The sequence below is a fragment of the Oncorhynchus kisutch genome, linkage group LG11, assembly GCF_002021735.2.
Source record: "Oncorhynchus kisutch isolate 150728-3 linkage group LG11, Okis_V2, whole genome shotgun sequence".
NCBI lineage: Eukaryota > Metazoa > Chordata > Actinopteri > Salmoniformes > Salmonidae > Oncorhynchus > Oncorhynchus kisutch.
The window spans coordinates 43,175,537-43,191,285 of NC_034184.2; the positions used below are offsets into that span (position 1 = coordinate 43,175,537).

The window sequence follows — 15,749 nt, forward strand, 5'->3', positions numbered from 1 at the left end:
AATCTTGGAATTGTGATATTTGGTTGTGTTCATTTAACAGTTAAATTACATGCAACAACAAATACATTCTGACAGGAAATTCATTAATCAGGCAAAAAGTGTTCTTCCTGGCCCTAGTCTTTTGTAGGCTCTAAGTGAAATTCTGTTGGGAGGGGGCCCCCCCTTCAAGGAAAACATTTTAATGCCCCCCCCCCCCCCCCCTCTTGACAGCTGCAGTTCTGTAGTTTTTGCCATGGTGCATCGAGAATATTTAGCCGTTTTTACAGCAAATTTCCTGCCATGACTTATGCCATGTTACTATATCTGAGTGAGAGTGACTAACAAAATCCATTTGCAATACATGTGAAGTATCGGGATATGATTTGTGTCATGAGGCCAATATCCAGCCTTATTACGAAGACCGTACTGGGTTTAGTGTGTGTGAGAGACACCTATGTAATATCCCTATTGCTGTGAGAAGCGCTTGTCCCAGTTCGGTCAGGGCCTCCCAGCATGACCACCATGTTGACAGGCCTGGAGAATACGGTGGATTGTGCCCCGTTCAAGTGCTAGTCGGAACTAGGAAACATGGATATTTCCCGACTTTCTTACTGGTCGTAGGTATACACGTACCATGTTCAACGAATCAGAAAGTCGAAGTGAGTTTCCTAGTTCCGCCTAGCATATGAACGCGGCATTCGGCTCCCAAGGCCCAGCTGGAGAAAGCTGATGGTGTAATGAGAACACTTAACCGGTTTACCAGGTATACAATGAAGCTGAGGCTAAAGAAGTGTGCTCTTCACGGATGAATCCCGGTTTCAACTGTACCGGGCAGACAGCTTGATTTTTAACACCTGTCAGCTAGATGGATCATCTTGGCAAAGGAGAAATGCCCACTAACAGGGATGTAAATAAATTTGTGCACAAAATTGGAGAGAAGCTTTTTGTATGTATAGAACATTTCTGTGGTCTTATATTTCCGCTCATGAATGAGATGAGATTAAAGAGTGACTGCACTTCCTGATTTAGCCTTGTTTTAGATTTGGTTCATTAAGAAATGCTAGTAGCCATGACTGTATTCAGACGTGAGTTGCTTTTGAGTGTGGTTTGATGTGGGTGTCTCTTGTTTGCAGAATAGAAAGAGTTATTAGCCAATTAGCTTCAGCCAGCTGTGAATGTTGGTTTGACTGGGTAGTCTATCAATATTTTCATGTTGCACATCTTTTATTTAAATGCTCTGAATTGATGAATACATAGATGCTGCCAGATGAGGGCAGGATTAAAATAAACCCAACGCACAGAGAACGATACCCTTCATTCCGTGACGTACCATTTTAATTTTCATACTGACTTGGACCAAAATGGTCCTATTTACACTTTGTAGTCCATTTTGACACTATAATAAGTGTTTCTAACTGACATCGATGCCACATGGGACATTTTCAAAAGGAGAAGTAGCTTTTTCTTTAAAACTAACCAAAACGTCTTCACACTTACCCCACCCCCCCACCCCAATCGTCCTTACCTAAAACATGTAAATAAATAAAAATAAATTGTACTTATGCTAAAATGTTTAATCTATTCTATTGAGCCATTTACTTAGTTTGTATTCTTATCTTGTATTATTTCTCATTGTTGCTGCATTGTCGAGAAAGAACCTGCAAGTAAGCGTTTCATTGGACGGTGTATCCCATGCATCCTGTTCTAATAAAACTCCTGTGATAAATGTGCATCACTAAGTTTCCTAGTTTAAAAAAAAAAATTTTTTAGCACCATCATTAGATGTAACATTCTGGCACTGGACACACATCCAGGCATCCTGGGGATTTGAGAACATAATTGGGTTGTATCCTGCAGGAGGGAGGTGGGGTTGCCCCGTCCCATCCGGCCCAAGATGCTTTGGGCACCTCCCTGCGTTAGAGGCACCTGTCCTTGCCGTCACCTGACGGGGCTAAGCTGCACATCAAAGCCTCTTACTGCTCTTATCGCCTCATCTGCTGTCTATGTGCTTTAGGTTTATTATTCCAGATGACAGATGTCCCTGTTCCCCCCCCCCCCCCTTTACTGTACCTGCTCATCTGAACCCACCTCTCAGGTAAGGATACCTCCGATCATAGCTTAGTTGGACACATTGAGGTATAGGTGATGTATATGTATCCTTTCAATTGTCTTGCCAAAATGTACCTCAACCTTTCAATATGAATTATCCAACACTTAAACTTATTTAAGCTTTATTTAACCGGGAAGTGCCTTTGAAGTCAGAAGGCCTCTTTCATAATTGAGACCTGATAACTACAGATGAATTATCAGATAACGTGTGTTTGTTTTCTAGCATAGATTTCCTATCTTCTGAGGGTGGCCCAGTTAAAGTGACGCCAGTCACCTGTTTGTCCTGGAACAGAACTGAGGACTGGATCCCTGCTGAGTGGAATCCACACATTCCTGCTGAGCTCATCAGGTAAAGCTGGCCTCCTCCTGGGTTCTTTACATGTACTGTACCCTCATCTCACTCGAACCTCCGGCTCTCCTTAACTCCTTATTCACTAGGTCCATGCAGCCTACAATTAGCATTTCTCCCCTCATTCTTTCACTCATTCTCTGCTAGCTTCATGATTAGTTGAAATAAGGCTGAGGACCTCAACAAGAGAGGTCGTGTAGGGTAATCTTGTGTATTAGGAAAAATACTGTATGAATGTACATACAATCTTCCTATCATAGGCATATTCTGTAAGTGTGGAATACCAATTTAAAAATGACCCATGTCAGACAAAACCCTATGGACAAAACGGACAATCATACTCTTGTTCTCATTATATATCTTTATCTTACACAGTGGAGCTGCTAAATTCTCCAGCCAACCCACAAGACTGACAGTTTTGCTGATCAAAATCCACATTTACAGAAAATATTAACTCTCAATATTACAAAGGAAGAAAAATGGTCACACAGAAAGTAAAAATATTACAACTGATAAGACTTTTTGTATCCACGAAAAACGACCCATATCTCTATGTACTCACACAAGGAACGCTGATTTTAAACTGCCAATCGGATCATATTTCGCTCTCCAAAAAGTACAGAACATTCTCCTTCTAAGTTCCCCCAGCACTTCATCTGGCCACTCAGCCCACTGTATCCCCTCAAAGGAGTACAAAACCAGAGTTAAAACCGCCTCGTACACGAAGCAGACATATAACCCGATAGCAACACTGATACGTAACGAATTAATGTAAAAGTGTGTGTTGTATAGGTGTGAATGCATATGGCCCTGCACTGCCAGGACCTAAGTGACAGGGACAGGGGGCTGGGACAGCCAGGACCCCAGTTCCGCAGCTACCCAATTTAAGCTGCCATGAGGGGACATTTGACCGGGTTGCATTGGGCACACTGGTAATGTTGAGTTTTGGAGTCGATTGAATTGAGCAGACTAAATTACTTCACAGAATTACATATATTTGTGTGCCTGTCAGGTTACATGTCCACGCAACACGCGTTGTGGAGTGTAACAAGGACATAGGAGTAAAACTATTAGATATGAGCATAGAGAAACTGTATTAGGCTTGATGGTCTCAGGGTCTGCCCATCGTTTTTCATGGAGAGGATTGCCAGGCAGGGGAGGAGATAATTATTCATTCAGGACATTTTCTTCATATTCACAAGCCCAAATTCATGTATACTGTACAGATGTTTTGACAACCCAAATATATTTTTCATTATTTAAAAAAGAAACGAAAAAAAAGAATGAATAACATATATACATAATTATTATGGACAGGATATACATTCATATTTTTGATTTTGGTTCTTACTTCATCTGAGCAGTTGGTTAAGTTCTTCACTTTTCAAAGGGTGTGTGCATGTGTGTCAATGTTTGTGTCTGTGTGTGTATGTTTGCGTACGCATTTGTTTTCATGTGTTTACATTCGTTTGAGCGTGTGTGCGTCGTTTCACTGAGAAGATCTCTCTCCTCTTTCTCTTTGAGCTCCCATCGATAGGACAAGCCTCAGTCCCTTTGGGTGGGACCCTCTCAACTCACAGTGGCCACCGCCTCCTCACCCTCCCCCACCTGGTTCCCTGCACCGGCCAGACCCTTGATCGTTGCTATGAAGTCCGCCACCGTCTCCTTCACACTCTTCTCCAGGAGCCAGCCCTCGCTCTCACTCTCCGGGTTCTCTGGGTCTGCCATGGTCTCCAGAGAAGTGGTCAGGTACTGTAAGCCCACCATCACTCCTGCCTGAGGACCACACAAACAAGATATGTACATCGCCGAGTCTCTATACAGACACACTGCAATTAAACAATCAGTACGGCCTCTGAAACACCATAGATCTCTGTTATCCATTCTTTTTTGGGATTTAGAAAACAGTGATTCTAAATCTATTCAATCACTGATCCAAATCAAATGGATTTATAGTCACTAAGGCTTGGCTTTTAGATCAAATCTCCCATTGAAATCTTCCAATCAATTGACACAGATCTCCAATTTGGTCCAAACTGACAATTTTGTGTTGTTGTTTTGACCCAGACAGCAACCCAGTTAGTGTTCAGTCTGTAAGTTGGCACAGTGAGATCCTGCTTCCAGGAAGGATACCTGTTGCACTTTGCTCTGCCCAGATTAACCCCTCTAAGAAACCCTGATCCTCCCTCACCACCTATACCACCCCCACATTACGCAATCCCTCACCCTTTCAGTCCCAAGACTCCTTTAGCTGTCATTATGGGCTATAATCTGCCTAGGGTAGTTTTCCCCACGGTCAGTTTATACTTCAGTGAATATAGGGAGGTTTGAACAACAACAACAAAAAGAGTCACTCACATAGTCACTCTTTCAATGGAAAAAGTTTATAATCAGATTCCATTTCAAACAGAGAAATATGGTAATGAAGGTAAGGTAGACCTAGTTATTGGTGGGTGGATGCGTGGCATTCATGCTCATTCATCTGTGTACCATAGATCAGACACTGGAGCTCTACACCTCAGCCGTTTGGAAAGTCAGTTAGATGGAAGTCAAGTTGAGTCAAGTGAGTGCTAAGACCAACCAAGGAAATGGCATGTTTTAGTGCCTGCTTGGCAGAAGGGCAAAGGTATAGTGATAGTTGGCTTGTTGTGTGCCACGTGTTCTCTCAAAGTCAAAGGGCAAGAGGGTTGGCATGTGTGCCCAATGAACTGGTCAGCTGTGGCCAATTTGGAACAGCTGGACCTTTCCTAATAATACTCACTGAGCTAGATACTTAGAAATGGCTGTCGTCTTTCACAATGGGAAACCTATGGGAAAGCCTTCTTTTCAAATCCTCTTCTCCTCAACACTGGGCCTAGCCCTGCCCTGCTACTTACCTACACATGCCTTTTAAGACGGTAATTGAATCAAATCTTCAGCTAATCAATTGATCTTTAGCGTTTGTAGCCAGCTACCCTTTCAAGTGAAGGACATTGACAGAACCTCCCGAAAGTACCACCAGCCATTTCCCTTTCAGTTCTGTATTCTTCTCTTTCTCACCTCCAGTATGATGTACAGTAGCATCAGGCTCCCGATGCTGTTCATCATGCCTCCGTAGTAGGCGACCAGGGACTCGCGGCAGCCCCGGGTCCAGATGTTGAGCTCCTCGGTGTGGTGGTCGTAGTCATAGTGGGCTGAGTTGTTGGTCAGTTGGTGCTGGATGCAGGGTCTGGGGGAGCCGGGGTTGCAGCAGCTGAACGGTACACTCTCCATCAGGAACTTCCCCTCCACGTTGCTCAGGACACGGCTGTGGGAAAGGCCCAGAGAGACACGTCAGATCCGTCACAAGTCATGTCAGCCATGTGACACAATGTATGGCATTCGAGTAACGGGTGTATGTCCGTTGCCGTAACACAGACCTACGAGGCGCGGATGTTTAAACGATGTAAAGGGCCAGTGATTATGAAAACGGTGAACCCATGAGCCTCGGTAGGAAGAGTAAACAAATGAACGGCTCACATGGTAAAGTATGTGATCGTAACTGGCCACCTGTCGAGTGTCAGTTTAGACTAACTGTATGAGTAAATCATCAATCAGTGTTTGGCAGGGGTATCCTGTCGAGGCCTTGGCTGAATTTCTGTTGACAGGAGAAAAGTGGGTGGGTCTTCTGGCTAATATTGACAGGTGTTGAGTTTAAACCCGGGTTCACGAGGATCCTCTTGATGTGATCGTTCGTGAGTGAGAGAGACGGCCGATATCCCTTGAGTAAAGTAACAGAAACATGGACGCATAAAGCACAGTCAATTAAGCTGTACACGCACACACACGTCAATGAACTTACTCCGATGCATTTAAACATGCACGACGTTACACATGTACTATCCACACATTGCCGCACACTTCCAATTATATTCTCTCAATGTCCAAATGATCCTAGAGAATCTCAAGTAGTTGTGTAGCTCAACGAAGTTACTTCGTTGATTTGGCTCGAAGCGCAAACAATTCTAATAGGTACCATTGACTTGCATTGGATTTGTGCCACAAATGCTAAAAAGTTACCAATTAAAACAGTGGCCAGGTAAACAAAACCAAAGCTTGGATTGCTGTCATCCTTTATACTGAGACTGTTTACAGACTAAGGAAACCAATGTGACATGTTGTAATCTGGGTGAACTATACTTTTAATCAATGCCTTAAAATCAGAATCTAAATGGACTAAATATAAGTATCAGTTGCCACCAGGGCACAATATTAGGGAGAGAGGGGGGTAGTGTGTTTGCGTCAGTCTATTAGTGACAGTTAACGGCTGTTTTATTATGATTTAGGGAGACGGTAAACTGTGAAGGACGTGAAATTTAGATCCATGGAGATTATCTACTTATCAGAACCTGGCACGTGAACCTGACTTCACTTACACTGGTATCCTGTCCTGACACCTTGAATAAGGTTAAGGTACAACCCTCCGCTCCCCCAAAAAACTCCACCCATTTCAAAAATATAGCATTTTGTCCCAATAAAAGTGTTGATTTCTAAATGTAGCAAATAACTGAAAGTAGGCGACTAACTAAACTACTTGTTTTGTATGTATGTTTTACATTAACTAAGTTGTCACTACCATACACAAGCAAAAGCATATGCTACCGTGGCCCATTTTCTATCTCAAGCTTCCTGCACAAGATCACAAGAGATCAAATGGGTAAAGATGGAGACTATGGGCAGGAGTGAGGAAAGCTCTTATGTAGTAGCCATGTCAAATATGTTTATAAGACTTAGCATGGATTAAACAAACAGTTTCTTTCCTTAAAATAGCCTTTTTTTCCCCTCTCAATTAAAAGACTAAAGGCAGCTTAGGAGGCCAAGGAGATTTGGTGGAAAGGTAGAGTCATCTGTTCTGGCTGACACCCAGAGAGACTGTCAACTTTTACTGTACATGGTACTTTTTGTCCTTCTGTGTACCCTAATCAACCCAAAATTGCTCTCACTCAGCTACAGATTCTAGTACTCACTCTTTGACTTCATCGTTGCTGAAGTCCAGATAGCGGTTGCTGATCCACTGGACCACAAACCAATCCCTATAGTTGTTGTTGCCACAGCAGCGGAACTCGATCTGGGTCATGTCCAGTGTCCTCTTCATGAAGCAGCGTCCAGGTGTATCCGTATCCTTGTAGAATTTTATCCCATTCTTCAGACCCTCGGCCAGGGCGAAGTACAGCTGGAACTGCATGCAGAAGCACAGCAGAGCTGTGAAGAACAGGAGGATGTTGAAAGCGAAGCAGCCCATCAGGTAGCCCTTGACCATGGGCTTCCACTTGGCGAACTTTATAGCATCCAGAGAGTCGTGGCACACTTTGCCGCCAAAAACATTGAGCCCGCAAGCAGCTAGGCCTACTAGGATCAACAGGTTGGGCACAAAATGGCTTTCGTTGTTGTTCATCATCTCACTCCTCTTCCGGAGCTCGATCTTAAAGAACAGCCCCAGGCTGAAGACCAGGATGCCAGTCATCACTGCCAGCCAGTACATGAGCCATAGGCCCTGGGCAAGCTTCACCCGCTTGGGCAAGTCAAACTTTACCTTCATCAATGCCATGCTTACCTCAGAGTGTATGCTATTCCCAAATCAAAATTGGAATTTTTTTTTTAAGAAACAAATTTGAATTTACAAAAGATTCTAAGCAATTTTTTCAATGTTTTTTTAAAATTATGTAACAGGTAAGGATTTCAGTTGACCTTAGGCAACTATGTTCCTGTGGAGAGTTTCAGTTGGAAAATTGTAATCCATTCCAGAAAGGAGCTGCAGAATGTGTTTTGGCAAGCGTTTCCCTCTTCATATCCATTCTGACCACCCTCAAATCAGGAAAGTCCATAGTGCTGGGTGGGCAGAGGAGTCTGCCACCCAAAAATATTCACATAAAATCCCTCAAAATGACAGGATGGTGGGCTACACAGCTATTCTGGGTGGATCTTTTTCCTGCAAAAGGAGGTAGCCAAGCGAGTAGCCGAGTGATCGAGCCACAAAGTTGCAGTACGTCACCCTAAACTCCGCTAATCAGCCCTGATCCAATTTGCAGCAGATGAGCCCTGGGCTCTAATCTCTTGTCTTACCATATAATTGATTTGTTGCTTAAGAGTCAACTTCCTCCATTACCTGCCCGCACTGGGAAGGGGAGACCGGAGACAGTCTTGCGGGCCGCAGGAACTACTAACTTGTCAAGTGTGAACCATTTCGGTGACAACCTGGGTGGTGTTTGAAGAGTAAGACTGTACTGCCTAATGTGTTTGCCAAAATAGCTACCCAATAATGTCACAGCATAACATCATTTTGCCTCTTCACCAAGCAGAATCTCTCATTTATTCCTTGCAAACAAGAACAAAGGATCCTCATTATCTCCTTGTGTTGTCAGGGTTTGGATAAAGGTTAAGTCGATGTATTATTACTTCCTTCCTTCGAGGCTCTAAATTCTAAGTCTTAGTGCAGGGCAGAATGTAGCACAAAATTATCACCTAAAATGCCTTTTTGTATTGTTGTAGCTTTACCATCTTTATTGCGGAGATAAATACAAATACACGTGCCTTTTCTCTGTTGGCTCTCCACATATCACTCTGAGGCACACCCTGTTCCAATTCTATAGTTGCTAATGTTTATAAGGGTCAATAAATAACTGTTTAAAACATTAACTTTCATAGGACTTTCCATAAAATTGACAAATTGTTGGTGGCTAATGTAGTTTCCTTTTCCAATGCAAAAAAAAAAATGTATAATTATATGTTTGGCTCAGAGACTTGGCAAAGTCTAAAGCTTTATTTAGCCCAACCTTAATCCAATTTGTGGCCCACGTTTGTTTTAGTATTTACTCTAGGCCTATCATTGTCTTAGAAGTATGAATAGGCCTAGGCATTTACAAAAGGCTTTGTTCCCCACCCCAACTACATCAACCTGGACTCAGGGGTAGACGTAACATAGTAAATGTAATTCCGGGACACTCCAATTAGTGGTGAGATGTCATGTTTCGTATGGTATGTATTTTATTTGTGGATGTTCATCATCCATCACGTATGATATGTAACAAATTCAAATGAGTATGATATGTTACAAATTGCAAAAGCCCTCTTACTAACAACAAGAGGGCTTTGTCAAGAGGGCTAAAATCAAACATGATTTTAGAATACAGAGACAAAGTCAGAAGGTCAATGGCATGGAGGAGGATTGCAGAGATGTTGGTGGGTAAAGAGAGATTTGCACAATGTTTGCTAGTCAAAGCCACAATTTCCTTTACGCAAAGTACCCATTCATGTCCATGTAGACCTACTGTATGTATTTTACAGGAAGTGAGCAAAATCATCAATGTCATGACACCAGTATAATAAAAGAGCCATACGCTATAATATATGAGAATCATAATGTTAAGATACCATAATCTAATTGGTAGCATGTTACATGAGAAATTCATGCTTAGTGTATCATTTACAATGTTATAATGCGTGTTACTGGTGATTCCTGTTCTTTGGTGGGCAAATTCCACAATTTAATTTGCTCAACACATTCACAAATGGTGGCTATGATCACAGTTTTGAGGTTTAGGTTGCTTGAAGGTCATAGCTAGCAGGCAGCACAAGCAAACATTGTTGTGCAAATCGCTCTTCACCCACAATCAACACCAACTCTGCAATCCTCTATGCCATTGACCTTATGACCGTCTCTGTAGCAAAACCAGACACTGCAATGATTGGCATTCCTCAAATCATTTTTGGTTGTGCTTGCCCGGAACTGTGTTTCACGAAGGGAAAATGTTCAAGCAAACATCTGCTCCTCACCTAATTGGTTAACTGCAGCGGTGGTGGCGTGTAATTTGCATGAAGTTTCCTAGAGCAGAGCATTCTCTATCGCTCCGCTAGCAGGGTTCGTGCCACTCACCTTCCCACAATCCCCTGCGTATTGCTCCGCCTGCTCCAATAGAAAATGAATGGGGGCGCAACTTCGTCTGGCGAATTCGGAAGTGGTGAAAACCCTACGTAAAAGGTTAATTGGCGGGAAAATCTATCTGACTGGAAATGATGGACAAGTAGGTGTTTAAGGAGTAAACATTTTATAATAAGGATTACATGGTGAAAATCGGACCTCTCTGAAATGAATATGGATGGCACTCCCTTCAGCAAAATATATTTAACCGAAACTCTCTCGCTTGAAAAAATAAAAAATAAATAACTGTCCCTATATCCAAAAATGTAGGCGAATTAAAACAAAGTAGATAGAGAACATGTCTACCGTTTACTCTCACTTCTTGGACATAGACCAGATAATCCGTTTTTTTAGAAGCTGTTCTTCATCATGTACCATTACGTGTCAAAGCGGGGATGTTGATAGCGCACAGAGCTGCGGGCTATCAGGTTGTGGGTTCGCAGACCACCTTGGACAAGATTAGGGGTGGAAAGATCTCCTTTATAGTAAAAGCATTGAATGAATCTATCGTCGTGTTTGTACGTCCGATTAAAAAAAGTGCCTTTTATTTTAAAAAAATCAAATTCTACATAATTGTTAGTATTGGCTGAATCTTTTTTTAATAGCCTACAACGCAAATGACCGAAAATACAGGCTAAGAATGGACAGAGAGATAGTTTGTGCTTTTAGCCATTTTCTTGAATAAAAGTTAGTCCTCTCATACCACCTCAACGTGAGTCTTGGTTTTAACTTAACAGCCCTTTACTGACACGGAGGTAGGCTATTTAAAGAGTACATGGTGGGTGGAGGAGTTGACGACAAATCTATGGATATAGCAGCCTATAGCCTAATTATTTAACTAGGCAAGTCAGTTAGATAGGCCTACCTCTTATTTCTTCAATAGGAAGAAATTAGTCTCCAACACAAAGCCCTCTTGTTGTTAGTAAAGTCCAATTAAAATGAAGACGGTTGAAATTAATTATGCCTACCGGTACTCTAATTTGCCTACTTTCAGCACCATGAGCTGTCCATTTCCGAGGGATCGTGCCGCAGGTGCTTTCAAGTTTCAGCACCACAATGTAAATTGCTAGAATCTGGTTTATTGTGAGTTTATTTTGAGGTCAATAGTGCAGTTTTGGGACTAGACCTAATCAAATATATTTTCAGACGAAATCTTTGACTCTCCTCCTGAACTGCCATTGTAGCCCTACACAGCACAGCCATTGGTTAAGCAGCATACACAAACGTTTTTGATCAGCAAGAGCAGAGCAGGCCGGGCTCAGGGTTGGAATATCCATTGCAGTTTGTAATGCAGCCTGGTTTTATTTACACCATCCCAGCAGCTATCTTAGAAGTATAACTTTGCTCTGTGCTCCTCTGAGCATGCACTTCGTAGCCTGTAGGGGATGGATCATTTGATTGAGACCACACTAAATAGCCTATAGGCGCAATTGATATTGCTTGCCCAGCGGAGAATCAGAGATGAGGAGCAGCATTGGGAACACATCAATATATAGCCTAATAAGCAACTAATTCTAAAACATTGAGAAATATTGAAATTTGATCAATTACAAATTACATGACCCTACCCAGGACTAGATTATTTTTTTTAAACTCCCCTTGACTGAAATTGAAAAAGCATTGTCCCTCCCCCTATTTTCCCCCAGGTAACCATTCTGTAAATGTCAATCTCTCCCTTAGTAATAGGTGACATATACATAGTTGGAAGTAAAACATTTCCAAAATTAAAAATAGTTAGATTCTTTTGTGAATAGTCCTGTAAAGTATGGTGACACTTGGTGTTAATCTCCTTTCTTATCCAGCTATAGCCTGTCCTGAACCTACTCCTAAATGTGAGAGAGCAGGTCTGTTGCAGGGACAGGGGGTGGGTCTCAGTGCAAGGTTTGTCCCCTCTTTCGTTGTGGACACAAAGGTCCATAACAGTAGAATCCAGCCTGGGCCTAGCATATCCCAGGGGCTGTTCAGGGCCTGCCCCAACTCAACACTGAGTACACAGTCACTAGTATGGGCCTACAGTGTCTCTCCTCCACTGATACCAGACACAGCCCCCAGGAGGTCACAGTCAACCACACTGGCCAGAAGAGACCCACCACCAGCCCCCAGATGGTCCACCACATTATAGTCCAACCCACTCCAGGCCCAGGGCAGGACCTGAATAGACCAGTGCATCAGACTCAACTGACTGGATCCACAGAGACCATCACCCCCATTATCAATGTACCATCCTTTCCCGGGCATATACTGGCCAAATAAAGAGCTGAGGCTGAGCCAGTTACTGGGCAGAACTCTGGGTTCCTGGAAAACCATGCCCAGTCGCCTGTTGAAAAACAGCGACTGGAGCAAGTTTCCAGGTAAGAACATCATGATAACCTATACAGATCTCTCTGGCAATACACATTTACTCAGTCATGTCATGTTTGTCATTCATATTTGTTCATAATTCACTGTTTTGTCTTCACTACTTCCCCTCTCTTCTCACAGTTGTTCTAATTAAATGTCAAACACTATCAGTGACAGAGATTACATGCATAATTTATCCTCTTCTCCCTGTAACATGATGGACTTAACAGACCTGCCACTCAGCAGTTCCCTAAAGGAGACCTGTAAGTACTTTTATCTGCCTGTGAAGCTCAGCTCAACTGGGAAATCCAGTTCCAACAGTAACTGGCCACCTTATACAGTTTATATAAATATCTGACATACCTACTTGTCCTTATAGCTACTGCCTTACCTCTCCCTGAACTGTATAGCCAAAACAGTAGACTCCGCACCTCTCTATGACTGTGAAACTGGGGTAGTTATTGAGTGTGTGTGTGTGTGTGTCTTAGGATCCTCCAGCAGATCAGAGCAGGACCATGCCAGGGTCCTGGAACCAGACCTGTCCCCCCTTCACTTCTCTGGAGGATGCTGCCCACCACCTTCTACCATGGCTTCCAGATCAAGCTACCCACACAGGAGGATCTATGGAGAGGTAGAGTAGTCAACAGCCCACACTACAGGGCAAGCTTGTAATTCTTTCAAATCTCTCTTATCTCCCTCTGCAGTGGATGAGGAGTTTGAAGCAGAGGCCACTGAGGTCATGATGCCAAATGAAGCTATGATGAACAAGTACCAGTGTCTCATGCTGGAGGAGTTTGAGCGCTATCTATCTATCTATCTATCTATCTATCTATCTATCTATCTATCTATCTATCTATCTATCTATCTATCTATCTATCTATCTATCTATCTATCTATCTATCTATCTATCTATCTATCTATCTATCTATCTATCTATCTATCTATCTATCTATCTATCTATCTATCTATCTATCTATCTATTTTCTCCTTTGCCAAGATAATCCATCCACCTGACAGGTGTGGCATATCAAGAAGCTGATTAAACAGCATGATCATTACACAGGTGCACCTTGTGCTGGGGACAATAAAAGGCCACTTTAAAATGTGCAGTTTTGTCACACAACACAATGCCACAGATGTCTCAAGTTCTAAGGGAGAGTGCAATTGGCATGCTGACTGAAGGAATGTCCAACAGAGCTGTTGCCAGAAAAATGAATGTTCATTTCTCTACCATAAGCCACCTCCATAAGCCACCTCCACACCCAGCCACTTCACCTTTGGGATTGTCGGGGGGGGCACCCATGGCTGGTCATCTGCCCAGTCATGTGAAATCCTTAGATTAGGGCCTAATAAATGTATTTCAATTGACTGATTTCCTTATATGAACTGTAACTCAGTAAATCTTTGGAATTGTTGCCTGTTGCGTTGATATTTTTTTCCAGTATTGCTTGACAGCAGGGTTGATTGATGGACAGATTTCAGGGGTGAGGTATTAACACCTCGAGAGGAAGGAAAGTGTGTGAGTTCTGAATCAGCAAGAGGTACCCCTATTATTAGCATGCTGTGGACAAGATTAGAGTCAGCCTTGAGATTGCAGTGAATTACTGCCCAATCCGTTTACAGGGGCACAGAGTCACACGCAGATCCGCACGCAATGAAACTGCGCCAGCAAAACTCACGCCCATCCATGATAGAACAGTATTATTATACCCAGCGTGCGGTGGTTGGGTACGTCAGGGCCTGAAAGTATGGACATACGCCCACACGTGTACCCCCATGTCATTATGACATTGTTCTCTCTCCAAAGGTAACAGGATACCAAGTTAGATTATATTGTTATAAAACGGTTAGATGTGATTTAAGGATCAAATTCTGATAATTGTCATAGAGGTGTTTTTTTGTAATTTTGTCTAAAATGTGTTTTTTAAAACTTTTATTTAACTAGGCAAGTCAGTTAAGAACAAATTCTTATTTTCAATGACAGCCTAGGAACAGTCAGTTAACTGCAGAACAACAGATTTGTACCTTGTCAGCTCGGGATATGAACTTGCAACCTTTCGGTTACTAGTCCAATGCTCTAACCTCTAGGCTACTGCCATTGACTTAATTTTCAATTTATAGAGTAAGATTCTATATAAGTATTAATCACATGGAGACACAAACAATCCTACCAAAAGCAAGAGAAAGGTATTTTAGAAACATTTATTGAGTGTGGTCTAGCCCCCTAAGACACTCTGAATGGCTGTTATAGAGCTGTTCCCATGTGGGAAGACACCACTGACATCTTGTGGTACAATGCCAAAACTTCATTCACTCACTGCCATCTCATGGATGAGAATGAGTTCACACGTGCTTCCCATTAAATTGTACCCTCACACGCAACTCATTGTATTTACTTTTGCCAAACAGTCATTACCCTCACACGGAATTCAATGTGTTTGCTTTTGCCAAGCAGTCATTGTCAAAGGGTATGTAGGATCCACCTGCTCTACTCTCGTCAACCTGACAAGCTATTCCAGAGTTGGCATGCTACTGAGAGCTCCTCTGACTCAGTTGTGGGACAGGGATGGTTTGAGCTCATCATCGTGGAAGCCAAATTTGGTTCCACATGGCCACTCCTAGATAGAGACAGAGCATGTAGCCTGTCTCCAGCCCTACCTTATGGCACACAGGCCTCAGCCGCCTCACTCTCACAAATAAACTGTGGATTAGCATTGTCTGTGGCTAATTAAGGACCTGCCGAGGGATTCACGTACGCTTCAAAGGGCCGTAGCCGCCCTCCCCTTCTCTCCTGTCCTCTGTTTTCCGCCTGGGTTTGATGGTTCTCTAAACGGTGCCACGTGTGAGAGAAAGCCCTGTTTCAGGCCCCTGGTGAGGAAGAGGTGGGGGAGAGAGGGGGAGAAGAGGACACTGGAATGTGTTTGTTCATAATCCTCCTTTTATCTATAATCATCTGTTTTCACATCCTGGGACGGGTTATGGGCAGAGAGCTCGGCTCAGCTCTCCCCTCTCTATCTTTGCCTTTTGTTGTCTTTA

General features: G+C 42.9%; 1 protein-coding gene across 1 annotated transcript; it reads right to left on the reverse strand.

Moving 5' to 3' along the window:
• Positions 1–2,783: 2,783 nt before the first annotated feature.
• LOC109899642 (peripherin-2) lies at positions 2,784–8,401 on the reverse strand. Its single transcript, XM_020495060.2, has 3 exons — positions 7,423–8,401; positions 5,477–5,723; positions 2,784–4,213 (listed from the first exon to the last, which is right to left on the reverse strand). Exons 1-3 carry the CDS (start codon positions 8,001–8,003, stop codon positions 4,007–4,009), a joined length of 1,035 nt encoding a protein of 344 aa, XP_020350649.1. The 5' UTR covers positions 8,004–8,401; the 3' UTR covers positions 2,784–4,006.
• Between the last annotated feature and the right edge of the window lie 7,348 nt (positions 8,402–15,749).